At 38.4% G+C, this 27,277-nt stretch overlaps 1 protein-coding gene across 9 annotated transcripts in view; it reads left to right on the top strand.

The window, feature by feature from the left end:
* COBL (cordon-bleu WH2 repeat protein) overlaps positions 1 to 27,277 on the top strand; it is a 323,275-nt gene that overhangs the window by 139,609 nt on the left and 156,389 nt on the right. For 5 of the 9 annotated variants that reach the window (XM_033194341.1, XM_033194346.1, XM_033194340.1 and 2 more), the window contains 2 exons: positions 5,237 to 5,334; positions 16,879 to 16,953. In XM_033194341.1, coding sequence (XP_033050232.1) covers positions 5,237 to 5,334; positions 16,879 to 16,953 — 173 coding nt within the window. The remainder of the gene's footprint in view (positions 1 to 5,236; positions 5,335 to 16,878; positions 16,954 to 27,277) is intronic. The other 4 variants (XM_033194347.1, XM_033194345.1, XM_033194344.1 and 1 more) reach the window with 1 other exon arrangement.

Here is a 27,277-nt window from a genome sequence, read left to right as displayed (position 1 = left end):
CAAAGCTGGTCAGAGAATGACTTTGACGAGATGAGAGAAGAAGGCTTCAGTCCATCAAACTTCTCAGAGCTAAAGGAGGAATTACGTACCCAGCGCAAAGAAACTAAAAAAATCTTGAAAAAAGAGTGGAAGAATTGACAGCTAGACTAAATAATGCAATTGATTGAGATCAAATGAATGAAATGAAGCGAGAGAGAACAAAAAAGAAAAAAGAAGAAAAAGAAATGAACAAAGCCTGCAAGAAGTATGGGATTATGTAAAAAGACCAAATCTACGTCTGATTGGGGTGCCTGAAAGTGAGGGGGAAAGTGGAACCAAGTTGGAAAACACTCTTCAGGTTATCATCCAGGAGAACTTCCCCAACCTAGTAGGGCAGGCCAACATTCAAATTCAGGAAATACAGAGAACGCCACAAAGATACTCCTCCAGAAGAGCAACTCCAAGACACATAATTGCCAGATTCACCAAAGTTGAAATGAAGGAAAAAATCTTAGGGCAGCCAGAGAGAAAGGTCGGGTTACCCACAAAGGGAAGCCCATCAGACTAACAGCAGATCTTCGGCAGAAACTCTACAAGCCAGAAGAGAGTGGGGGCAATATTCAACGTTCTTAAAGAAAAGAATTTTCAACCCAGAATTTCATATCCAGCCAAACTAAGTTTCATCAGTGAAGGAGAAATAAAATCCTTTACAGATAAGCAAATGCTTAGAGATTTTGTCACCACCAGGCCTGCCTTACAAGAGACCCTGAAGGAAGCCCTAAACATGGAAAGGAACAACCGGTACCAACCATTGCAAAAACATGCCAAAATGTAAAGACCATCGAGGCTAGGAAGAAACTGCATCAACTAACGAGGAAAATAACCAGTTAATATCATAATGGCAGGATCAAGTTCACACATAACAATATTAACCTTAAATGTAAATGGACTAAATGCTCCAATTAAAAGACACAGACTGGCAAACTGGATAAAGAGTCAAGACCCATCAGTCTGCTGTATTCAGGAGACCCATCTCACATGCAGAGTCATACATAGGCTCAAAATAAAGGGATGGAGGAAGATCTACCAAGCAAATGGAGAACAAAAAAAAGCAGGGGTTGCAATCCTAGTCTCTGATAAAAAGACTTTAAACCATCAAAGATCAAAAAGACAAAGAAGGCCATTACATAATGGGAAAGGGATCAATTCAACAGGAAGAGCTAACTCTCCTAAATATATATGCACCCAATACAGGAGCACCCAGATTCATAAAGCAAGTCCTTAGAGACTTACAAGGAGACTTAGACTCCTATACAATAATAATGGGAGATTTCAACACTCCACTGTCAACATTAGACAGATCAACGAGACAGAAAGTTAACAAGGATATCCAGGAATGGAACTCATCTCTGCACCAAGTGGACCTAATAGACATCTATAGAACTCTCCACCCCACATCAACAGAATATACATTCTTCGCAGCACCACATCGCACTTATTCCAAAATTGACCACATAATTGGAAGTAAAGCACTCCTCAGCAAATGTACAAGAACAGAAATTATAACAAACTGTCTCTCAGACCACAGTGCAATCAAACTAGAACTCAGGACTGAGAAACTCTATCAAAACCACTCAACTACATGGAAACTGAACACCTGCTCCTGAATGACTACTGGGTACATAACGAAATGAAAGCAGAAATAAAGATGTTCTTTGAAACCAATGAGACAAAGATACAACATACCAGAATCTCTGGGACACATTTAAAGCAGTGTGTAGAGGGAAATTTATAGCACTAAATGCCCACAAGAGAAAGCAGGAAAGATCTAAAATTGACACTCTAACATCACAATTAAAAGAACTAGAGTGGCAAGAGCAAATACATTCAAAAGCTAGCAGAAGGCAAGAAATAACTAAGATCAGAGCAGAACTGAAGGAGATAGAATCACAAAAAACCCTCCAAAAAATCAATGAATCCAGGAGTTGGTTTTTTGAAAAGATCAACAAAATTGACAGACCGCTAGCAAGACTAATAAAGAAGAAAAGAGAGAGGAATCAAATAGATGCAATAAAAAATGATAAAGGGGATATCACCACCGACCCCACAGAAATACAAACTACCATCAGAGAATACTATAAACACCTCTATGCAAATCAACTAGAAAATCTAGAAGAAATGGATAATTTCCTGGACACTTACACTCTCCCGAGACTAAACCAGGAAGAAGTTGAATCCCTGAATAGACCAATAGCAGGCTCTGAAATTGAGGCAATAATTAATAGCCTACCAACCAAAAAAGTCCAGGACCAGATGGATTCACAGCTGAATTCTACCAGAGGTACAAGGAGGAGCTGGTACCATTCCTTCTGAAACTATTCCAATCAATAGAAAAAGAGGGAATCCTCCCTAACTCATTTTATGAGGCCAACATCATCCTGATACCAAAGCCTGGCAGAGACACAACAAAAAAAGAGAATTTTAGACCAATATCCCTCATGAACATCAATGCAAAAATCCTCGATAAAATACTGGCAAACCGGATTCAGCAGCACATCAAAAAGCTTATCCACCATGATCAAGTGGGCTTCATCCCTGGGATACAAGGCTGGTTCAACATTCGCAAATCAATAAACGTAATCCAGCATATAAACAGAACCAAGGACAAGAACCACATGATTATCTCAATAGATGCAGAAAAGGCTTTTGACAAAATTCAACAGCCCTTCATGCTAAAAACTCTCAATAAATTCGGTATTGATGGAATGTACCTCAAAATAATAAGAGCTATTTATGACAAACCCACAGCTAATATCATACTGAATGGGCAAAAACTGGAAAAATTCCCTTTGAAAACTGGCACAAGACAGGGATGCCCTCTCTCACTACTCCTATTCAACATAGTGTTGGAAGTTCTGGCTAGGGCAATCAGGCAAGAGAAAGAAATCAAGGGTATTCAGTTAGGAAAAGAAGTCAAATTGTCCCTGTTTGCAGATGACATGATTGTATATTTAGAAAACCCCATTGTCTCAGCCCAAAATCTCCTTAAGCTGATAAGCAACTTCAGCAAAGTCTCAGGATACAAAATTAATGTGAAAAATCACAAGCATTCTTATACACCAGTAACAGACAAACAGCCAAATCATGAATGAACTTCCATTCACAATTGCTTCAAAGAGAATAAAATACCTAGGAATCCAACTTACAAGGGATGTCAAGGACCTCTTCAAGGAGAACTACAAACCACTGCTCAGTGAAATCAAAGAGGACACAAACAAATGGAAGAACATACCATGCTCATGGATAGGAAGAATCAATATCGTGAAAATGGCCATACTGCCCAAGGTGATTTATAGATTCAATGCCATCCCCATCAAGCTACCAATGGGTTTCTTCACAGAATTGGAAAAAACTGCTTTAAAGTTCATATGGAACCAAAAAAGAGCCCGCATTGCCAAGACAATCCTAAGTCAAAAGGACAAAGCTGGAGGTGTCACGCTACCTGACTTCAAACTATACTACAAGGCTACAATAACCAAAACAGCATGGTACTGATACCAAAACAGAGATATAGACCAATGGAACAGAACAGAGTCCTCTGAAATAATACCACACGTCTACAGCCATCTGATCTTTGACAAACCTGAGAGAAACAAGAAATGGGGAAAGGATTCCCTATTTAATAAATGGTGCTGGGAAAATTGGCTAGCCGTAAGTAGAAAGCTGAAACTGGATCCTTTCCTTACTCCTTATAGGAAGATTAATTCAAGGTGGATTAGAGACTTAAATGTTAGACCTAATACCATAAAAACCCTAGAAGAAAATCTAGGTAGTACCATTCAGGACATAGGCATGGGCAAGGACTTCATGTCTAAAACACCAAAAGCAACAGCAGCAAAAGCCAAAATTGACAAATGGGATCTAATTAAACTAAAGAGCTTCTGCACAGCAAAAGAAACTACCACCAGAGTGAACAGGCAACCTACAGAATGGGAGAAAATTTTTGCAATCTACTCATCTGACAAAGGGCTAATATCCAGAATCTACAAAGAACTCAAACAAATATACAAGAAAAAAAAACAAGCCCATCAAAAAGTGGGGAAAGGATATGAACAGACATTTCTCAAAAGAAGACATTCATACAGCCAACAGATACATGAAAAAATGCTCATCATCACTGGCCATCGGAGAAATGCAAATCAAAACCACAATGAGATACCATCTCACACCAGTTAGAATGGCAATCATTACAAAGTCAGGAAACAACAGATGTTGGAGAGGATGTGGAGAAATAGGAACACTTTTACACTGTTGGTGGGATTGTAAACTAGTTCAACCATTATGGAAAAGAGTATGGCAATTCCTCAAGGATCTAGAACTAGATGTACCATATGACCCAGCCATCCCACTACTGGGTATATACCCAAAGGATTATAAATTATTCTACTACAAAGACACATGCACACATATGTTTATTGCGGCACTATTCACAATAGCAAAGACTTGGAATCAACCCAAATGTCCATCTGTGACAGACTGGATTAAGAAAATGTGGCACATATACACCATGGAATACTATGCAGGCATAAAAAAGGATGAGTTTGCGTCCTTTGTAGGGACGTGGATGCAGCTGGAAACCATCATTCTTAGCAAACTATCACAAGAACAGAAAACCAAACACCGCATGTTCTCACTCATAGGTAGGAACTGAACAATGAGATCACTTGGACTTGGGAAGGGGAACATCACACACTGGGGCCTATCATGGGGAGGGGGGAGGGGGGAGGGGTTGCATTGGGAGTTATACATGATATAAATGATGAATTGATGGGTGGTGACGAGTTGATGGGTGCAGCACACCAACATGGCACAAGTATACATATGTAACAAACCTGCCCGTTATGCACATGTACCCTAGAACTTAAAGTATAATAAAAAAAAAATACAAACCTTAAAAATAAATAAATAAATAAATAAAAACAAAATCTGTTATTTAAATTAATCTGAATAAAAAAAGATAAATTGATTTCCATGTAATATCCATGAAGGCAGGAATGTTTTGCCTATGTCATGGTAAGCTGAGAATATGTGCCTTTTGAATGAATAAGTATATGTGGCAAATGAATGTGGCATTAAAAAGTCTAAGTAGTTTTTGGATTATTAAATTAATCTCCAAAAACAAAAAAGATTTTTAAAGTGAAGTATTTAATCTCTTGTTTCAGATTCTGAAAAATAACTTAGTGCTTTTTTTTTCCAGAAACCTTTAGGAAATCATCACTTGGCAATGATGAGACAGATAAAGAGAAGAAAAAATTTCTGGGATTTTTCAAAGTTAATAAAAGAAGCAATAGTAAGGTAATGGATTAAATACACATATGATTTTGTATAATGTAAAAAAAATAGTCTCTTAAGATATATGCATTCAACCTGTCCTGGAACTTCTCTAAATAATTCTATTTAGGAATACTAATTCCTTCAGGTAAAACAGCTTATTAGCATGCACTGGAATGACGGGCTGTGCTTCCACACTTGATCCCAAAAGGAATCATTTGGGATGATGGTGTTTTATTCACTGGGGAACAGGAAGCCTGTAGGCTCCTAATGACCAGGGCCATGAGCCCTTCTGCCTGCGGGTGTTCTGGTGCATCCGCAGACCTCTGCCTGTGGCTGAAACTCAGGAAATCTTGTTGAGATTCATGAATGACTGAATGGATGTTATAATTAAGTGTAAACAGTCAATATTGCTATCAGTGAACTGTAGCTTATGCCTTGTGGCAGAGAAGAGTATCAGTCATTGAACTTGTCTGCTTGCTAGTAATTTTTAGTTGTTCTTCGGTACTCCTGATATGATCTGGGAATATACCATGTGATAAGTTAATTTTATTGATCTTGTTGGTGTTTATGAAACACATCTTAAAGTCATATTTTGGACACAATATTCTAGAGTAGTTAAGTCATAGTACCCAGAATAAAAATGAAGATTTTTATAATTAATTATAAGATTATCAAACCCATAAATGCCTTCTGATTACCAAGAAAAGAAAATGCTCATTATCCCTATTTATATTTGTTTCACAAGTATATTTTACGAATATCTAGTATTTTATCCTTACTAATAAATGAGACTAAAAAAGGCAAAACTGTTCCAGTGAATGTTAGGTGTTAATTCCACTAGCTGAGTTTGGAAGCGTGCTCCATCTGTAGATTTCTAGAAGAGATGTGAAGACTGGGGACTCAAGTTTGTATGCAGACCTTCTCAGTGCCATGGTGCAGATAGGTGCATGTAGCCCAAGGCTGGACACCTGATTTCCTGCCCTTCAGTGGCCTGTGGTGCAGCCTCTGCTGTTAAAATTGTGTTTCACCAGGTTTGTTGATATGGATACCAGAGCTCAGAGAAATAAAGTAACCTTCTTAGTGTCCCAGGCTTAGACACAGATGTGTCTGCGTGCAGAGCCAGCATGTCCCTGTAGCCCTGTGGTGTTTGGGAAGGGAAGAGGAGAATGAGAGCCAGATGAGAATAGAAGGTCCAGTGGAGCTCAGCTGAACTGGCAGAGACTTCTTGTCTTTAAGAGTTTTTCACAAACCTCAGATTATTTTTGTTTTTTACCACTGCTGAAGCTTCGGTAATGGTTTTGTGATTCTCTTATACTTAAGAGATTGTGCTTTCCCCATGTTTCTGCATATCGTTTGAAAATCTGTATTCCATGCATGTCTATGTAAGACCTTTGGATCCCTGACATTTTCTGTCCCCTCCCTCTCTCCAACGATCCCTTCCTCTCCTCTTCTCTTCCCCCCTACTCTCCCGACTTCCTTTCCTATCAGAATTATTTGAAATTACAGAATTAGAATTTTGTGACTGGGTGCAGTGGCTCGCAAATGTAATCCCAGCACTTTGGGAGGCTGAGGTGGGCAGGTCACCTGAGGTCAGGAGTTCAAGACCAGCCTGGCCAATGCAGTGAAACCCTGTCTCTATTAAAAATACAAAAATTAGCCAGGCGTGGTGGCAGGTGCCTGTAACCCGAGCTACTCAAGAGATTGAGGCAGGAGAATCGCTTGAACACGGGAGGCAGAGGTTGCAGTGAGCTGAGATCATGCCATCACACTCCAGCCTAGGCAACAGAGCAAGACTCTGTCTCAAAAAAAAAAAAAAGAGAATCAGAATTTTTTATTTGAATTTTTGCTCACTCTATGAATGTTGTTTTCTTGCTTTTGTTCCTGACATTTTTGAGATAAGTTGGTTGGGACCATGTTCACCCTTGTCCTCCTTGATCCTGATGACACCAATTCACAGTAAAATCCACCATTCCTCACCCTTAGACCTCTAGTAGTTGTTCCCTTTGTGTCTTCTTCTTTGTAAAAGATGAAATGGCCAGAAAAACCAAGTGAAAGATCTAGAAAGACTTTCGTTTTTAGTGAAATAAGGTCACCTAAAAAGCTGGAGATGTGGAGACTGTGACTCAGCTTCTGATAGTTCAGGGGGTGGGGAGATACCACAACTGTCAACACAGCAGTGAAGGCCCAGTCAGTGATCCAGTCCCATCTGTGGATTGCAAGGGGCTTTCTGTTTTTCACCATTGTCAACCTAAAGAAAGAAACGGACTCAAAATTAATATAGATAGTTTATTTGGGCCAAGGTTGAGGACTGTAGCCTGGTACACACTTCGTTTTCCTTGGGGAATGCTCCATTCAGCCGTAGTTACAAGAAGGTTTTTTAGGGCAAAAAGGAAGAAGGTGTGGCTGACACAAAGTTGTTTGACAAGGATTCTCACTAGTTTACAGAAATAACGCTGATTGGTGATTGACTATACACTCCTGAACTGTGGCAAATGAGTTATGGTGTCCAGTGTATGGCATTTTATAGCTACTTGGCATAAAATTCACTCAGTGTTAGAGCTCAAGTAGCAATTGGCTTTAAGAGGTAATTATTTAGCTCAAGTGAGGTGTGGGACATGACCACCGCCGCATTTCAATGCCTCCCTGGGCCTGATAATTAAAAGGGGCTCACATTCTGTAGATAAAAAGTGTATTTATTTCTTCATTTCCCCCTTTTGATACAAAATATTTCTTCTTGAAAGCATTGATGATTAAAGGCTGAGTGTCAAGGGGTCCCTTGTCACTGGGAAGGGTCGTCCTCAGATAGCCCTATAACATGTTAGGGAGGAAAGAAAAGATGTTGTAGTGAAGAATTTTAAGAGAACCCAAAAGCCAAATTAGGATGGCATTACAGAGTGGCAAGAATGAAACCTCAGTCGCGTCAGTAATTTATTAGCTGCTGTTGCTTGTTGAATCATCTCTAGTCTTTGGAGTGCCGTTTTAGTTTTCTCAGAAGAAATAAAACCACAAGAGATATATAGCATTAATAATCTGAACAGTGAAAGCATAATGCACACAGGACTGGATTATAGTCAGAAAAATAATTTATATGCCAGATCAAACAAACCTGAATTCCATTAGGGAACAACTAAAAATGTCAGGCAGAACATTAAATCCTGCTTCTTCTTTAGAGACTTGTAGCCAGGAGATAATTCAGGATTCAGTCCAAATTGTAGGCAAATAATAATATCACAAAAACAATAGTCTGTGCTAGAACTGAATAACAGGTAGGGTATTGAAAAATAATTTTTCTCTCTCCGGTTCCTCCAGTTTTACCAAAGATAAATCATAGTGGAATCAGTTTATTTGTAAAATAAGTTTTACACTTATTATACTTGGCATGATTATTTGCATAAGATGCAGCAAGAAGAGTGGCCATAATGACTCATTTTATTTGGCTTTGCTGGAACTTTTGGATAAGGAATCTCAGATTAGACTTTTAAACGCCTCTTGTGGCTAGGAAGCCAAGTTAAGGATTCACCACCTAACTGTGCTGGTAATACCTGTATCAATTGGGTGAATTTCTTTCTTCTGGAGATCTCAGAATATCTTGAGATTACTGGGCCTTGCAGAAAGTGACATGCTTTTACTTACCGCAAAGTCAGCAACCTTGTAAGGGAACTATGTTGACAAGGAACCAGGCCAGCCATTTGCCAAGTCCACTGGCTATAAAGTCAACTTCAGCCCTTCAAACCAGTCTGGTCATATCTGAAAATCTATCATTCCAGTCGAAGCCTTGGTAAAATAACCAGTGCTTTCAGTGTGTCCTGTTACAAAAGAAAACAGATCCTATTGAACTTATGCAAGTAAGTATATTGCCATAAAATGAAAATACAAATAGTTTCTGAATTTTGGAGAAATCAGGTAGAATGAAAGATAAATGTCTCAGTGTGCCCACAATAGTATACTTTACCCAATTGCTATAAGCTATAAATAGCTCAGAAAGAAAAGTTTTCTTGATGCTAAAAAACAAAACATGAAAAGAACCTACTGTGTTTCAAACAAAAAGAAGTCACAAAAATTATTTCAGTGCTCTGTCACTTCAGTGCCATGTACTTAACTTTTATTCTGCTTGAAGTTGGGTTAGCAATCTTTATGAACTCATCAGGTTTTAAATTAGATTACCGGATTTTTTTTTTGTCTTGTTCAATGGCATGGTCTCCAAAATGATCAGAAACTTGTATTCACTGTGCTTGTTGTGATCTTCTCCATAAGGTTACTTGAAGATGCAATGCTTTGGCATTTACAAAGAACTTTTAGGAAAAGAGAGCATCAGAATAAAGCAATTTACTGTTTATGTCAAGACACATCAAATTTTTCGGTATGTTTTACAATTATAGAATGCATATTAGTAGCATATTCATATAAAAATAACCTGAAGAAAGTTAAACGCCATCTCTTGGCTGGGCGCGGTGGCTCACACCTGTATTTCCAGCACTTTGGGAGCCTGAGGCGGGTGGATCACCTGAGGTCAGGAGTTTGAGACCAGTCTGGCCAACATGGTGAAACCCCATCTCTACTAAAATACAAAAATTGCTTGAACCTGGGAGGCAAATGTTGCAGTGAGCCAAGATTGTGCCACTGCACTCCAGCCTGGAGTAAGACTCTGTCTCCAAAAAAACCAACCAAACAAAACAAACAAAACAGAAAGTTAAACACCACACCATCTCTTATGTAACAATGCGTCTAGTATGATTTTCACATACCAAATATGTGTAATATGCCTCTCTTGGAGTTCCAGGGTCCCTGTCTGGATTTCCAGGAGCCCTAATCTCCAAAAGTTAGTTCAATGTGAAAAAGACTCAATTAGAATTTGAAGTTTCATTTTAGGAAGTTTGTCAAATGTCAAAGGCTTGAAACACTTGATTTCAAAATGGGATCACAGTAAAATAATATTCATTTAGTCAAAGTGATTTTTTTCAAAGATTTCAAAAAGCAAAAATATTTACTCTTTGATTAAGAAGAGACTTAGCCGGGCACAGTAGATCATGCCTGTAATCCCAGCACTTTGGGAGGCCGAGGCGAGTGGATCGCCTGAAGTTGGGAGTTGGAGACCAGCCTGACCAGCACGGAGAAACCCCGTCTCTACTAAAAATACAAAAATTAGCTGGGCATGGTGGCAGGCACCTGTAATCCCAGCTACTCGGGAAACGGAGGCAGGAGAATTGCTTGAACCCAGGAGGCAGAGGTTGCAGTGAGCCAAGATAGCACCATTGCACTCCAGCCTGGGCAACAGAGTGAGCCTGTCTCAAAAAAAAAAAAAAAAAAAGAGGAGGCTCAGTTTTCAGACCTAATAAAGACATGGCAAATGTGTCTTCCTTTCTCCTCTTTTTTAATTGCAGCTTACTCAAGAGGTAAATAAAAACCTTCATTATTTTTTATCAATACTTTATGAAAAGCTTGTTCACAAGAGAAAACCAAGTTTTACCTTTGTATTAATGTATTTTTAATAATAAACCTAATTTTAATAAAACCTTATAAACAAATCCATCCAACCTCATTCAGCTTTAACCGCACAGATAAGTTTCTATAAATGTTTTATAACCTTTTACAATGTTTTTCATTTTTTTCTAACTTCCTATACCCATTTAGTTTTATCTATCATTTTTGTATTTCATTGATTTAAAACAACTTTTAAATAACCTTTAAGCCATGCAAAATTGTTGTTCCTTTAACAAAAACCACATACACACACACACGTGGGTGTGTGTATGTATGTGTATATATATATATACACAGAGAGAGAGAGAGAGAGAGTGTTTTTTGCCCTTGTTGCCCAGCCTGGAATGCATGATCTCGGCTCACCGCAACCCGCAACTTCCACCTCCTGGGTTCAAGTGATTCTTCTGCCCCAGCCTCCACAGTAGCTGAGATTATAGGCATGAGCCACCATGCCCAGCTAAGTTTTGTATTTTCAGTAAAGACGGGGGTTTCACCATCTTGGCCAGGCTGGTCTCAAACTCCTGACTCTCATGTGATCCATCCACTTCGGCCTCTCAAAGTGCTGGGATTACAGGCATGAGTCACCATGCCCGGCCAACAAAAACCATATTTTTATGTCTTTTTTATAACCTTTTTAATTTTTATTTATTTATTGTATTTATTTTTATTTTTTTTGAGACACAGTCCTCTCTGTCGCCCAGACTGGAGTGCAGAGGCACGATCTCGGCTCACTGCAACCTTTGCCTCCTGAGTTCAAGCGATTATCTTGCCTCCGCCTCTCAAGTAGCTGAGATCACAGGCGCCTGCCGCCATGCCTGGCTAATTTTTGTATTTTTAGTAGAGATGGGATTTCACATGTCAGCCAGGCCGGTCTCAAACTCCTGACCTCAGGTGATCCGCCCGCCTCAGCCTCCCAGAATGCTGTGACTACAGGCATGAGCCACCACACCTGGCCTATAACTTTTTTAAAACCAAAAATGCATTTTACTTTTCTTGTGTTCTTTGGATACAAGTTGCTTGTCTTTTATCTACTAGATTTAATTACATATATTAATTTCAGTGTTAACTCTTAGTATCCCAAATATTTGTGAAAAGTCTTGAGAAATAAGCAATTTTAATTGTGTACCTTGATACAGAGCCCAGAAAAAAGGACAGAGTTATGAAGGCAATGCCTGGAGAACCAGCCCCTCCCAGCATTTTCAGGAGGCACAAGTGAGCCAGGGAAGACATGTAGTGTAGCTCCGCCCCGCAGCTCTTGGCCTAGGTGCTGCAGACATCCACGTGTCCCCAGGCCTTCCCGTGGCCACTTGTCTGTACCCCAGAATCAAACAAGTATCAACAATATCACAGAAGCAATAGTTTTATGACCTTAAACACCTAGCAGAAATAGCCTAAACCTATTTGACTAGTAGACCCAGGCAAAAATGTCTAAATTAAATTCTGAAAATAATTCTGTTTTATTTTACCAACAATTTTAAAACTAGCCTCATTTACCAAAGATTACTAAAGTCACATGAACTTGAAAAGCATTTGGACTTATTTACTAAATTTATGAGAACTGATTTACTTATAAGTTTGGTACCATGTAGACAGTATACAAACTCAGACGTGTACACGTAAACATACAAACATAGTCAGAAATAGAGATTTCATAGCTTTGATTTTAAAATTTTAGCCATGAGTCAGGTAAAATTCACTAGTTCAAAAGGACATTTGGATTCAAACTGTGCTTTTGTAAATGGAACAAGTTAAAGTTTTTCTGTCTCACATGCCTAAAGCCCTCACAAAATTTTAGAGAACAAGGTAGCAAATTTACATTTCAAAGCAGAGAGAGAATTTAGCTTTTGTAAAGACCAATGAATTTTACATTATCTTTGACAAAAATCTTGTCCTCAAAAGGGAAGCAGACCAAGGGAGTATATATGGTCAGCAGGGGTTTAAGAAGAAAGAGATTCAATCAACTGAGAAACTCTTATAGAGAGAACAGACGACTCAAAAAATATGCATGTATGTGTATGTGTGTGTGTGTGTATATATATATCCCAAATATCAGTTATTCATTAAGTTACCTTTTGACTAAATCTTTTCAGTCTCTTATCAGATTTTAGCCAGGATGAATCAGCCAATATCCCTGCTTTTGCACTTTTTAATTTTTTCCTCTTTTAAACCAAAGATACATTTCCAAGTGACTCACCAAAACCAACATGCCTTAACCAAGGTTGTGATTTAACCAGAGACTCGACAGGTATCTCCAAAGAGGTGCAACACAGTCCTCACAAGACCCAGAGCCACCAGAAAAACTTCAAAGGAAGGAAGGTTTTGCTAGCTGCAAATGGGGTACAAGCCCCATCTGTCCTGTCTAGCCATGTTCCCTAAGATCTCAGCTTCTCAGCTGACCGTCTATATACAAGGTCCAGACTGAGGATTTAAAGAGACAGTGGGAAAGACAGGAAAAAAAAAAAAAAAAGCTGCCTGTGGGGGTAGTGCCCAAAGGCAGGAAAATGTGGGAAGGTAAACCTATGGGATGAATAAAGACTGCACCTAGATTCCCTGGCACTGCTGTCCTGAGTCCATGAGCAAGTCTTATAATGGAGCCTATCTTTAGGTGGGAGTGGCAGGCAGGAAAACCTTTGTCTTTCTAAATTGCTGTTCTATTATCAGGCAAGCCAGGGGAAGGGGCAGTGTCTCCCTGGATGTTAACCTTCTTCAGCTCCCAATCCCCAGTACTTAGGAGAGGAATATTTTGGTTTCCTTCAGTAGATAGGATTAGAAATGAGTATCCGAGACAAAGAATTCAAATTCATTTCTGATAAATGTTTCTTTCCTGAGCAAAAGATATCCACTGAGGAAATAAATGTTGTGGTATGTCCCAAGAACGTTAACTATGTGTCAAACCTATTCTCAGCTGGAATGCTGCTTAGCTAATACAACGCATGTTAACATTTCCAAGACATGGTAAGATTTACATCTCCAAGGGACTGAGAAAGGTCTACAGGCAGTTTAGGCATTTAAAGAGTTTTTCTGGGGAGTTTAAGGAACACTCTTTAAAAAAAACTCTCAAATCTCTTAATTTGGGGGTGAGATAACTCACTTTCATGCACCTTTTGGTATAAAACTAATAGGAATTGGTCACAAATATTTTAAAGTCCAAATTATAAACAGTAGAAAACAGCTGCAGTTTTAAAAGCATGCTATATAAAGTGATGTCACCAGTGCCAAACTGCCAGTACCTTGACCTACCTGCCCCAAGGTGGAAAAGGTAGTTTTCCTTTTTAATCACTGATGCCTGAATCACTTGCCTGCAAGGCAAAGATAGAGCCTCCATTCCAGAAAGTGCGCAGTGGAAAGAGCAGCCCAGGTGAAAATCATAGGGCGGTCCGGATTCAGGAAGTCTTGCCCTTTGCACTGCGCGATCCTCTGGAGCTGGGGACCCAATGTGTTGCTGGTACCAAGAGCTGGGTCTGAGAGAAAACACGGAGTCTGAGAGATAACGCTGAGTCTGAGAGAAAACGCTGGGTGCTGGTGTGAGCATCACTCTGAAGCCTGCCGACTTAGACCAGATATGGTGGCCTAAAAAATGAAACTGAGGCAAGATTAATGTAGAGAGTTTTTTGGGCAAAAGGTGAGCCTAACTGCCTAGGACACACTTCCAGGTTGCCTTGGAGAGTTTCAGCCATAGTTATAAGAAGGTTTTTAAAGGGAGAGGGGGACAAGGAGTGGGCTGATACAAAGTCATTCCACAGGAATTGTCACTGGTTTACAGAGATGACATTGGTTAGTGATTGGCTATCCCTTGCTGAGCTACAGGGCGGGAGTTAATGGTGTCCAGTGTGTGGCATTTTATGGCTCCTTGGTGCCAGTTAGACTGGAGCCCACAAAGCAGGTGGCCTCAAGAAGTCACCATTTGATTCAAGGGTGGAGTGAGATATGACTGCTGTGCATTTCACTGCTTCTCTGGTTCTGATCATTAAAGGGACTTATATTCCTCAGATACAAAGCCTGTTTTCTTTCTCACTGTCCTGAACTTGCTAGAAATATTTTTCATTTCTCTATACCTTATCTTTCATTTGTCACTTTCCTTCTCATTTATTTTACTGTATTTTGCTCTAGACATCCCTTCTTCAGTCTTATCTTTATTGGATAATTTGTTATTGTTGTTTTGTGTTAAATTTTAGCTTCTTGTTTCTCTTGATTTTTATTGTTTGAGATACTGTGCTAAATGCAGCCTAATGGAGTTTGTCCTCACGTAGCCCCATTTTACAGGGAAGAAACTTGGGCTGAGCAAGTCCAAGCCCAGCATAGTGCAGGTAAATGCCGGAATTCATAAACACCAGAAATCAAACCCAAGCCTGTCTTTCCAGAGTCCTTGCTGTTAATCACTGGTTTACATTGTATAGTGTGGTATCAATTTCTTTATCAAGAAAAAGGATTGGAAACAAATAATTTTAAAAAATAATTTGTAAAATCCTGTGATGTCAGACAGTCTGCAGAGTCTCAGTGGACAGATGCTAAGAATGGAGAATTACTGAGGCATTTAAAACTTAAGGTGACTCTTTATCACCTTAAAGGAAAAAAAATTATAGGCATATGTGTATATGTGTATGTGTTGTATGTGTGTCAATGTGTGTATAAAATATCAATAGGAAATATACTTAAAGAAATGTGATACCAGCTAAAATAAATGATAGCAAATCTCTTTTTTGTTTTCAAGCTTTTGTGTTTTAAAGTTTTTAAAGCATTATAGTTTTATATCATCTTGACATTATTTATTCTCCTAACACAGCAGTTCTCAAAGTCCCTAAGAAACACCTTGAGACCTAGTTTAAACATTGGATTCTTGGGTCATGTACCCAAAGATTCTCATTTGGGAGGCCAGGTTGGGGTCTGGAAATTGAATTTTCCAGTTGCACCAGATGATTTTGGTGCAATAGAAAGAAATATTATCATTTTTCTTTTCTGGATCATAGGGAGTGAGATACTGAAATTTTTCTCTGCACACCCAATAAATTAGCTGTGCAGTGATTAAAACTTTGAAGTCCTTGGGCTGGGAGCAGTGGCTCACACCTGTAATCCTAGCATTTTGGGGGGCCAACTTGGGCAGATTGCCTGAGCTCAGGCGTTTGAGACCAGCCTGGGAAACAAGGTAAAACCCTGTCTCTACTAAAATGCAAAAGAATTATCCTGGCATGGCAGCGTGCGCCTGTAGTCCCAGCTACTCGGAGGCTGAGGCAGGAGAATTGCTTGAACCCAGGGGGAGACGGAGGTTGCAGTGAGCCAAGATAGCACCACTGCACTCCAGCCTGGGCAACAGAGCAAGACTCTGCTCAAAAACAAAACAAAACAAAACAAAAACTTTGAAGTCTTCAAAACCTAATTAATTTGCTTGCTGACCTAACTCCATCACTTCAGGCCCACTACTGTTTGAAAATTGCGTATTTTCTCTGGGCGAGGTGGCTCACGCCTGTAATCCCAGCATTTTGGAAGGCCAAGGCAGGCACATCACCTGAGGTCAGGAGTTCGAGACCAGCCTGGCCGATATGGTGAAACCCTGTCTGTACTAAAAATACAAAAATTATCTGGGTGTGGTAATGCACGCTTGTAATCCCAGCTACTTGGGAAGCCGAGGCAGGAGAATCACTCAAACCCGGGAGGTGAAGGTTGCAGTGAGCTGAGATCATGCCAATGCACTCCAGCCTGCACACAGCAAGACACTGTCAAGAGAGAAAGAGAGAAGGGGGGGGGGAGGGAGAGAAAGGAAGGAAGGAAGGAAGGAAGGAAAAAAAAGAAAGAGAGAAAAAGAAAAAGAAAGGAAGGAAGGAAAGGAAAAAGAAAGGAAAGAAAAAGAGAAAGAAAGAAAACTCATTCCTGTGAGTGTGGATTTCAAAATTGTGATTCCCAAATCAGGGAGCACTTTGGTTCAGGTCTGTTTATAAACTGGCAGAAGCGGCAAAGATTACACCTATTAAGTGAAGGGTTTGCTGCCTTGTGGCCACACTGGCATTTTTGCCTTAATGAACGCTAAGGGCTATGTTTTCTGTCTGAACTTTCACCTGGAGATGACATGGCCTGGTGCTTGTGTTCCAGGCTGAGCAGCCCGTGCTGTCAGGTGCAGACAGTGATGAGGACACCTCCAGGGCTGTCCCAGGAAGGGGTTTGAACGTGAGTACTAATGCCCCAGCAGGTGCTTCTGCTAATTGCTTGGAACTTCTTGCTTTGCACGACCTTCCAGATAGTGAAATCACAGACCGGTTTAGTTTGGTGGTTTGTTTTTTGTAGTCTAGATAGAGTCGAAAGCTGCCTATTGATATTTTTTTAGTTACCCATGCTACTTTTGGAATACGTGGAATATTTTAGTTTCTGTTTTTCTATTTGCCAGTCAGCGTGATCAGGAGAAGCCTTTATTAGGGTAATTGAATTCATGCTTCCCGAAATTACCGTCATGCATCATAAGGAGTAGCCTGGTGCTTTTGGAGCTACTCAGTCCTGTTTTCCAGCCCTGTAGCTCTGAGCTGCTAAACTCTGAGCCTACGCGCTGTTCATGGAGCCTTTGAAAGGATTTGAAACTACCTGTGCCCTTACATTGCGCAGTTGGCATCTATAAAGTTTCTTCATAGTTTTAAATACTCAAGAGAATGTAATTCATGACATCTTATAAATATTGACATTTTAAATATATCTAATAAAAGTTGGATGTTTACTATCACCTATTAAAAATTACATGGGACGACTCTTCTGTATTAGTAAGAAAGTTTATATTATCACTTTTTCTTGATTTCACATTTCCAGGTCAGTCCCCACGTAAAATTTTATTCTATTCAAATCATATTTTATGCCTCAGAGTCTTTAATAAGGACTTTAAGTAAAACATATTATAAAATTAAAATATCTCTCTAAGTTATATTTTTTATTTGATGTGATCATAAAACTGTCAGTAGAAAAATATTTTTCTGGGATGAGTTCTCATAAAAATTACAAAATAAATCAAAACAGTATAAATATATTACAGCTGTTGACATATAATTGTTAAACATGGAAAGTAAATTTTTCTTGAAAAGACATTTATTAATAAGATGAAAGACAATTTAAAAATTTTATGTATCTATCGTGTTTGAACATGATTTACTGATAAGAAAAGCTTCAACATTAATTCTGTGTCTCTTCATTTTTATGGAAGTAAGCCCCCAGGAAACACTTTACATAGATAGCATATAAGGATGAAAAGTTCTGTTACAGCAGTGCCTTTCAATTCCTGAAGTCCTCAGAATCTAACATGCCAAAAATCACAGAGATCTGTTCTCAGAAATTATCTTGAATGATCCTTTTATGATCCTTGAATGATACCTAATTAGATTATCTTTCAAATTTGTCAATAGCTAAAATTTGGAAGCCATCTGACTTGCAAAGTGATTTGTTATTCATGCACACTGGATATTGACTTCTGGCAGGTATAAGAAAAAAATGCCTTGTTAAGACTCATCAAATGACAATTATACTTAATGTGCTTTTGCTCATAGGCACTCTTGGAGGAAAGAGGATGTGGCAATGGCTCTTTAAAATTTTCTTAAATTTGATTTTATTTTTAATTGATTCATAATCATTGTACATATTTATGGGGTACAGTATGATGGTTTTGATACATGATTACGTTGTGTAGTCATCATCAGGATAAGTAGGAAATCCGTTACCTCAAACATCAATTATTTCCTTGTGGTAAGAACATTCAGAACCCTTTCTTCTAGCTGTTTTGAAATGTGTAATACATTATTATTAACTGTAGTCACACAACTGTATGATAGAAAGCCAGAGAGTATTCCTCTTGTCTAACTGTTACATTGTACCTGTTGACCAACCTCTTCCCATCCTTCTTCTCTGCTCTCCGGCTTCTCTCTACTTCCATGAGATCAACTTTTTAGATTCCACATATGGTAGCATGGACTATTTTTCTTTCTATGTCTGGATAATTTCACTTAACATAATGTCCTCCAGTTTCATCCACGTTGACACAAATGACAGGATTGTCTTTTTTAAGACTAAATAATATTTTGTTATATATATGTATATATATACATCTCACAGTGTCAGGTTTTGTTTCAGAGCTAAGTTAATTATCAAGTTTTCTTAGAAAAATAAGCAAGGATAGGGAAAACTCTGAAAAGCATGAGCGATGGGTAAGCCTTACCAGTTTTAAAAATAGGTTTTAACACCTTTAAAATTACAATAATTATTACAATTACACTAGCTCAGTGAAGCAGAATAGAACATATAGGGCCAATCGTATAACGAAGCATGGTATACAATAGAGTCAACACATCAAATCTGGAGGGGGAAGTAAACTGGTAAGTAGAACTGTGATCATCGAGTAGCCATAGGAAAAAGAAAATTGTACATGTTTTCATTGTATACAGTAGGAAAAAAAATCAAATGATTCAGAAATCTAAGTGTGCAAATGGAAACCATATAAATACTAGCAGAAGATATAGTGAATTCATCTATAAAATGAGAGTAGGTAATGCTTTTCCAATTATGACTAAAAATCCAGATGTGATAATGGAAAATATTGATGTTTGTTTCCTTAAATCCATTTTTAATTGTGGGTATAGAGTGGGTATATATATTTATGGGGTACACGAGGTAACTTTGATGCACCATGCCATGTGAAATAATCACATCATGGAGAATGGAGTATCCATCCCCTCAAGCATTTGTATTTTGTGTTACAAACAATTCATTTACACTTAGTTATTTAAAAATGTACAAAAAAGTAATTATTGACTATAGACACCCTACCTTGTTGTGCTATTACATAGTAGGCCTTATTCATTCTTTATGTATATTTTTGGTACCCATTCACCATCCCTACCTCCACAGTGAGTTCCCCACTACCTGTTCCATCCTTCTACTCTCTATCCATGAGTCTGTCATTTGGACTTTCAGGTCTCAGAAATAAGTGAGAACATGCGGGATTTGTCTTTCTTTGTCTGCCTTATTTCGCTTAACAGGATGAGCTCTGGTTCCACTCCTGCTGTTGCAAATGACACGATCTCATTCTTTTTCATAAGCGACTAGCACTCCATTGTAAACCACAAAGTAACTGAAACAAGTCTCCATCAATTTAGAAAGTTTATTTTGCTAAGATTAAGGATGCACTCATGACACGGCCTCAGGAGGTCCTGACGACATGTGCCTGAGGGGGATGGGGTATAGCTTGCTTTTATACATTTTGGGGAGGCATAATGCATCAGTCAGTACATGTAGGATTCACATTGGTTCTATCTGGAAGGGCAGAACTCCTCGAACCAGGGTGTTGGGGGACTTCCAGGTCATAGGTAGATTTCAATATATTCTGATTGGCAGTTCGTTGAAAGTGTTATTATCAGTAGAAAGGAATGTCTGGATTAAAATAAGGGGTTGTGGAGACCAGGGTTTTATGCAGATGAAGCCTCCAGGTAGCAGGCTTCAGAGAGAATACATTGTAAATATTTCCTATCAGACTTGAGGTCTGAGTTGATGTTAATGCTGGAGGGTGTAATGAGGCATGTCCAATCCCCTCTTCCGTCACCACCTGAACTAGACTTTTAAGTTAATTCTGGAATCCCCTCGGCTGAGAAGAGGGGTCCATTCAGATGGTTAGGGAGCCTTAGAATTTCATTTTTGGTTTACAGTACGTACCACATTTTCTTTATCCATTCATCTGCTGATGGACACTTAGGTCTTAGCTATTGTGAACAGTTCTGCAACAAACATGGGAGTGCAGATATCTTCAATATACTGATTTCCTTTCTTTTGGGTATGTACCCAGTAGTGGGATTGCTAGATCATATGCTAGCTCTATTGTAGGTTTTTGAGGAACCACCAAACTGTTCTCCATAATAGTTATGCCAATTTACATTCTCACCAGCAGTGTATGAGGGTTCCCTTTCTCCATATCCTCACCAGCATTTGCTTTTGCCTGTCTTTTGGATATAAGCCATTTTAACTGAGGTGAAAGGATATCTCATTGTAATTTTGATTTGCGTTTCTCTGATGATCAGTGATGTTGACCATCTTTTCATATGCCTGTTTGCCATTTGTATGTCTTCTTTTGAGAAATGTTTGTTTACATCTTTTGCCCTTTTTTTTTTTTTTTTGAGACAGAGTCTTCCTCTGTCACCAGGCTGGAATGCAGTGGCACGATCTCGGCTCACTGCAACTTCCACCTCCCGGGTTCAAGTGATTCTCCTGCCTCAGCCTCTCAGGGAGCTGGGACTATAGGCATGTACCAGCACACCCAAAGCGCTGGGATTACAGGCGTGAGCCACTGCGCCCAGACTTTTGCCCATTTTTTGATAGGATTATTAGACTTTTTCCTGTGGAGTTGTTTGAGCTCCTTATACATTCTGGTTATTAATCCCTTGTCAGATGAGTAGTTTGCAAGTGTTTTCTCCTATTATGTGGGTTATCTCTTCGTTTTGTGGGTTGTTTCCTTTGCTGTGTAGAAGCTTTTAAACTTGATGTGATCCCAGTTGTTCATGTTTGCTTTGGTTCCCTGTACTTGTGGGGTACTGCCCAAGAAATTTTTGCCCAGACCAATATCCTGGAGATTTTCCCCAAATTTTTTTGTAGTAGTTTCATAGTTTCAGGTCTTAGATTTAAGTCTTGAATCAATTTTGATTTGATTTTTGTTTATGGCAAGAGGTAGGAGTCTAGTTTTATTCTTCTGCATATGAATATCCAGTTTTCCTAGCACCGTTTATTAAAGAGACCAGTGTATGTTCTTGGCACCTTTGTTGAAAATGACTTCACTATAAGTATGTGGATTTGTTTCTGGGTTCTCTATTCTGTTGGTCTGTATGTCTGTTTTTATGCCAGTACCATGCTGTTTTGGTTATAATAATTCTGTAGTATAATTTGAAGTCAGGTAATGTGATTCCTCCAGTTTTGTTATTTTTGCTTAGGATAGCTTTGACTATTCTGGCCCTTTTATGGTTCCATATAAATTTTAGGATTTTTTTCTATTTCTGTGAAGAATGTCATTGGTATTTTGATAGAGATTGCATTGAATTTGTAGATTGCTTAGTGTAGTATGGAAATTTTAGCAATACATAAACCTGGAATATTTTTCAATTTTTTAGTATCCTCTTTAATTTCTTTCATCAGTATTTTATAGTTTAAATTATAGAGCTCTTTCACTTCTTTAGTTAATTCCTAAGTATTTAATATTTTTTATGACTACCATAAATGGGATTATTTTTAAGTTTCTTTTTCAAATTGTTTACTGTTGGCATATAGAAATGCTACTGATTTTTGCATGTTGATTTTGTATCCTGCAACATTACTGAATTTATTAGTTCTAATAGATTTTTTGTGAAACTTTAGGTTTTTCCAAGTATAAGATCCTATCATCTGCAAACAAGGATACTTTGACTTCTTCCTTTCCAGTTTGAATGCCCTTTATATCTTTCTCTTGTCTGATTGCCTAGCCAGGACTTCCAGTACTATGTTGAATTACGGTGGTGAAAGTGGGCATCCTTGTCATGTTCCAGATCTTAGGGGGAAGGCTTTCAGTTTTTCTCCATTCAGTGTGATACTGGCTGTGGGTCTATTGTATATGGCTTTTATTATGTTAAGGTAAGTTCCTTCTATCCCCAATTTTTTGAGAATTTTTATCAAAATGGGATGTTGAATGTTATCAAATACTTTTTGATATCAATTGAAGTGATCATCTGGTTTTTGTCCTTCATTCTGTTGATGTAATGTATCACATTGATTGATTTGCATATGTTGAACTCTCCTTGCATCCCCAGGGATAAATGTCTCTTCTTTCTAATGTTTTGTTGAATTCAGTTTGCTAGTATTTTGTTGAGGATTTTTACATTTTTATTCATCAAGATATTGGCCTGTAGTTTTCTTTTGTTGATATGTCATTGTCTGGTTTTGGTATCAGGGTAATACTGGCCTCATAGAATGAGTTTGGAAGTATTCCCTCCTCCCCTGTTTTTTGGAATAGTTTGAGTAGGATTGGTAATAGTTCTTGTTTAAATGTTTGGTAGAATTGAGCAGTGAAGACATCAGGCCTTGGACTTTTCTTTACTGGGAGACTTTTTATTATGGCTTCAATATTGTTACTTGTTATTAAGTTGTTTTAGTTTTAGATTTCTCCCTGGTTCAATCTTGGTACACTGTATATGTCTAAGAATTTGTCCATTTCTTCTAGATTTTTCAATTATTGGCATATTGTTGCTCATAGTAGCCACCAATGATCCTTTAAATTTCTGCAGTATTAGTTGTAATGTCTCCCTTTTCATTTCTGATTTTATTTGTATCTTCTCTTTTTTCTTCATCTGGCTGAAGGCTTGTCAATTTTGTTTAACTTTTAAAAAATCAACGTTTTGTTTCATTGATCTTTTATATTGTCTTCATTTTTATTTCATTTATTTCTGCTCTGATATTTATTATTTCTTTTTCCTCCTAATTTTGGGTTTGGTTTGCTCTTGCTTTTCTAGTTCTTTAAGATGCGTAGTTAGATTGTTTGTTTGATTTTTTTTTTTTGACATAGGCACATATTACTATAAACTTCCTTCTTAGTACTCCTTTTGCTGTATCCCATAGGTTTTGGTATGTTGTGTTTTCATTATTATTTGTTTCAGGAAGATTTTTAATTTCCTTCTTAATTTCTTCCTTGACCCAATGGTAATTTGGGAGCATGTTGTTTAATTCCCATTATTTGTATAGTTTCCAAAATTCCTCTTATTATTGTAGTTTTATTCCATTGTGGTCAGAGAAGATACTTGATATTATTTCAATTTTTAAAACTGTTTTTTTTTTCTTTTTTTTTTAATACTTTAAGTTCTAGGGTACATGTGCATAACGTTTATATCATGTATAACTCCCCAATGCAATCCCTCCCTCCTCTCCCCTCCCCCTGATAGGCCCCAGTGTGTGATGTTCCCCTTCCTGAGTCCAAGTGATCTCATTGTTCAGTTCCCATCTATGAGTGAGAACATGCGGTGTTTGGTTTTCTCTTCTTGTGATAGTTTGCTAAGAATGATGGTTTCCAGCTGCATCCATGTCCCTACAAAGGATGCAAACTCATCCTTTTTGATGGCTGCATAGTATTCCATGGTGTATATGTGCCACATTTTCTTAATCCAGTCTGTCACAGATGGACATTTGGGTTGATTCCAAGTCTTTGCTATTGTGAATAGTGCCGCAATAAACATACGTGTGCATGTGTCTTTGTAGTAGAGTAATTTATAATCCTTTGGGTATATACCCAGTAGTGGGATGGCTGGGTCATATGGTACATCTAGTTCTAGATCCCTGAGGAATCGCCATACTGTTTTCCATAATGGTTGAACTAGTTTACAATCCCACCAACAGTGTAAAAGTGTTCCTATTTCTCCACATCCTCTCCAACATCTATTGTTTCCTGACTTCTTAATGATTGCCATTCTAACTGGTGTGAGATGGTATCTCATTGTGGTTTTGATTTGCATTTCTCTGATGGCGAGTGATGATGAGCATTTTTTCATGTGTCTGTTGGCTGTATGGATGTCTTCTTTTGAGAAATGTCTGTTCATATCCTTTCCCCACTTTTTGATGGGGTTGTTTGTTTTTTTCTTGTATATTTGTTTGAGTTCTTTGTAGATTCTGGATATTAGCCCTTTGTCAGATGAGTAGGTTGCAAAAATTTTCTCCCATTCTGTAGGTTGCCTGTTCACTCTGATGGTAGTTTCTTTTGCTGTGCAAAAGCTCTTTAGTTTAATGAGATCCCATTTGTCAATTTTGGCTTTTGCTGCCGTTGCTTTTGGTGTTTTAGACATGAAGTCCTTGCCCATGCCTATGTCCTAATGGTACTACCTAGATTTTCTTCTAGGGTTTTTATGGTATTAGGTCTAACATTTAAGTCTCTAATCCATCTTGAATTAATTTTCGTATAAGGGGTAAGGAAAGGATCCAGTTTCAGCTTTCTACTTATGGCTAGCCAATTTTCCCAGCACCATTTATTAAATAGGGAATCCTTTCCCCATTTCTTGTTTCTCTCAGGTTTGTCAAAGATCAGATGGCTGTAGATGTGTGGTATTATTTCTGAGGACTCTGTTTTGTTCCATTGGTCTATATCTCTGTTTTGGTACCAGTACCATGCTGTTTTGGTTACTGTAGCCTTGTAGTATAGTTTGAAGTCAGGTAGCGTGACGCCTCCAGCTTTGTCCTTTTGACCTAGGATTGTCTTGGCAATGCGGGCTCTTTTTTGGTTCCATATGAACTTTAAAGCAGTTTTTTCCAATTCTGTGAAGAAAGTCATTGGTAGCTTGATGGGGATGGCATTGAATCTATAAATAACCTTGGGCAGTATGGCCATTTTCACGATATTGATTCTTCCTATCCATGAGCATGGTATGTTCTTCCATTTGTTTGTGTCCTCTTTGATTTCACTGAGCAGTGGTTTGTAGTTCTCCTTGAAGAGGTCCTTTACATCCCTTGTAAGCTGGATTCCTAGGTATTTTATTCTCTTTGAAGCAATTGTGAATGGAAGTTCATTCCTGATTTGGCTCTCTGCTTGTCTGTTACTGGTGTATAAGAATGCTTGTGATTTTTCACATTAATTTTGTATCCTGAGACTTTGCTGAAGTTGCTTATCAGCTTAAGGAGATTTTGGACTGAGACGATGGGGTTTTCTAAATATACAATCATGTCATCTGCAAACAGGGACAATTTGACTTCTTCTTTTCCTAACTGGATACCCTTGATTTCTTTCTCTTGCCTGATTGCCCTAGCCAGAACTTCCAACACTATGTTGAATAGGAGTGGTGAGAGAGGGCATCCCTGTCTTGTGCCAGTTTTCAAAGGGAATTTTTCCAGTTTTTGCCCATTCAGTATGATATTAGCTGTGGGTTTGTCATAAATAGCTCTTATTATTTTGAGGTACGTTCCATCAATACCGAATTTATTGAGCGTTTTTAGCATAAAGGGCTGTTGAATTTTGTCAAAAGCCTTTTCTGCATCTATTGAGATAATCATGTGGTTCTTGTCTTTGGTTCTGTTTATATGCTGGATTACGTTATTGATTTGCGAATATTGAACCAGCCTTGCATCCCAGGGATGAAGCCCACTTGATCATGGTGGATAAGCCTTTTGATGTGCTGCTGAATCCGGTTTGCCAGCATTTTATTGAGAATTTTTGCATCGATGTTCATCAGGGATATTGGTCTAAAATTCTCTTTTTTGTTGTGTCTCTGCCAGGCTTTGGTATCAGGATGATGTTGGCCTCATAAAATGAGTTAGGGAGGATTCCCTCTTTTTCTATTGATTGGAATAGTTTCAGAAGGAATGGTACCAGCTCCTCCTTGTACCTCTGGTAGAATTCAGCTGTGAATCCATCTGGTTCTGGACTTTTTTTCGTGGGTAGGCTATTAATTGTTGCCTCAATTTCAGAGCCTGTTATTGGTCTATTCAGGGATTCAACTTCTTCCTGGTTCAGTCTTGGGAGAGTGTAAGTGTCCAGGAATTATCCATTTCTTCTAGATTTTCTAGTTGATTTGCGTAGAGGCATTTATAGTATTCTCTGATGGTTGTTTGTATTTCTGTGGGGTCGGTGGTGATATCCCCTTTATCATTTTTTATTGCGTCTATTTGATTCCTCTCTCTTTTCTTCTTTATTAGTCTTGCTAGCGGTCTGTCAATTTTGTTGATCTTTTCAAAAAACCAACTCCTGGATTCATTGATTTTTTGGAGGGTTTTTTGTGATTCTATCTCCTTCATTTCTGCTCTGATCTTAGTTATTTCTTGCCTTCTGCTAGCTTTTGAATGTGTTTGCTCTTGCCTCTCTAGTTCTTTTAATTGTGATGTTAAAGTGTCAATTTTAGATCTTTCCTGCTTTCTCTTGTGGGCATTTAGTGCTATAAATTTCCCTCTACACACTGCTTTAAATGTGTCCCAGAGATTCTGGTATGTTGTATCTTTGTTCTCATTGGTTTCAAAGAACATCTTTATTTCTGCTTTCATTTCGTTATGTACCCAGTAGTCATTCAGGAGCAGGTTGTTCAGTTTCCATGTAGTTGAGCGGTTTTGATTGAGTTTCTCAGTCCTGAGTTCTAGTTTGATTGCACTGTGGTCTGAGAGACAGTTTGTTATAATTTCTGTTCTTGTACATTTGCTGAGGAGTGCTTTACTTCCAATTATGTGGTCAATTTTGGAATAAGTGCGATGTGGTGCTGAGAAGAATGTATATTCTGTTGATGTGGGGTGGAGAGTTCTATAGATGTCTATTAGGTCCGCTTGGTGCAGAGATGAGTTCCATTCCTGGATATCCTTGTTAACTTTCTGTCTCGTTGATCTGTCTAATGTTGACAGTGGAGTGTTGAAATCTCCCATTATTATTGTATGGGAGTCTAAGTCTCTTTGTAGGTCTCTAAGGACTTGCTTTATGAATCTGGGTGCTCCTGTATTGGGTGCATATATATTTAGGAGAGTTAGCTCTTCCTGTTGAATTGATCCCTTTCCC

Source organism: Trachypithecus francoisi, unplaced genomic scaffold, assembly GCF_009764315.1.
Source record: "Trachypithecus francoisi isolate TF-2019V2 unplaced genomic scaffold, Tfra_2.0 Lachesis_group4, whole genome shotgun sequence".
NCBI classification, from domain to species: Eukaryota; Metazoa; Chordata; class Mammalia; order Primates; family Cercopithecidae; genus Trachypithecus; species Trachypithecus francoisi.
The sequence above is the reverse complement of the archived record's forward strand: the minus strand, read 5'-3'. Positions and strand labels throughout refer to the sequence as shown.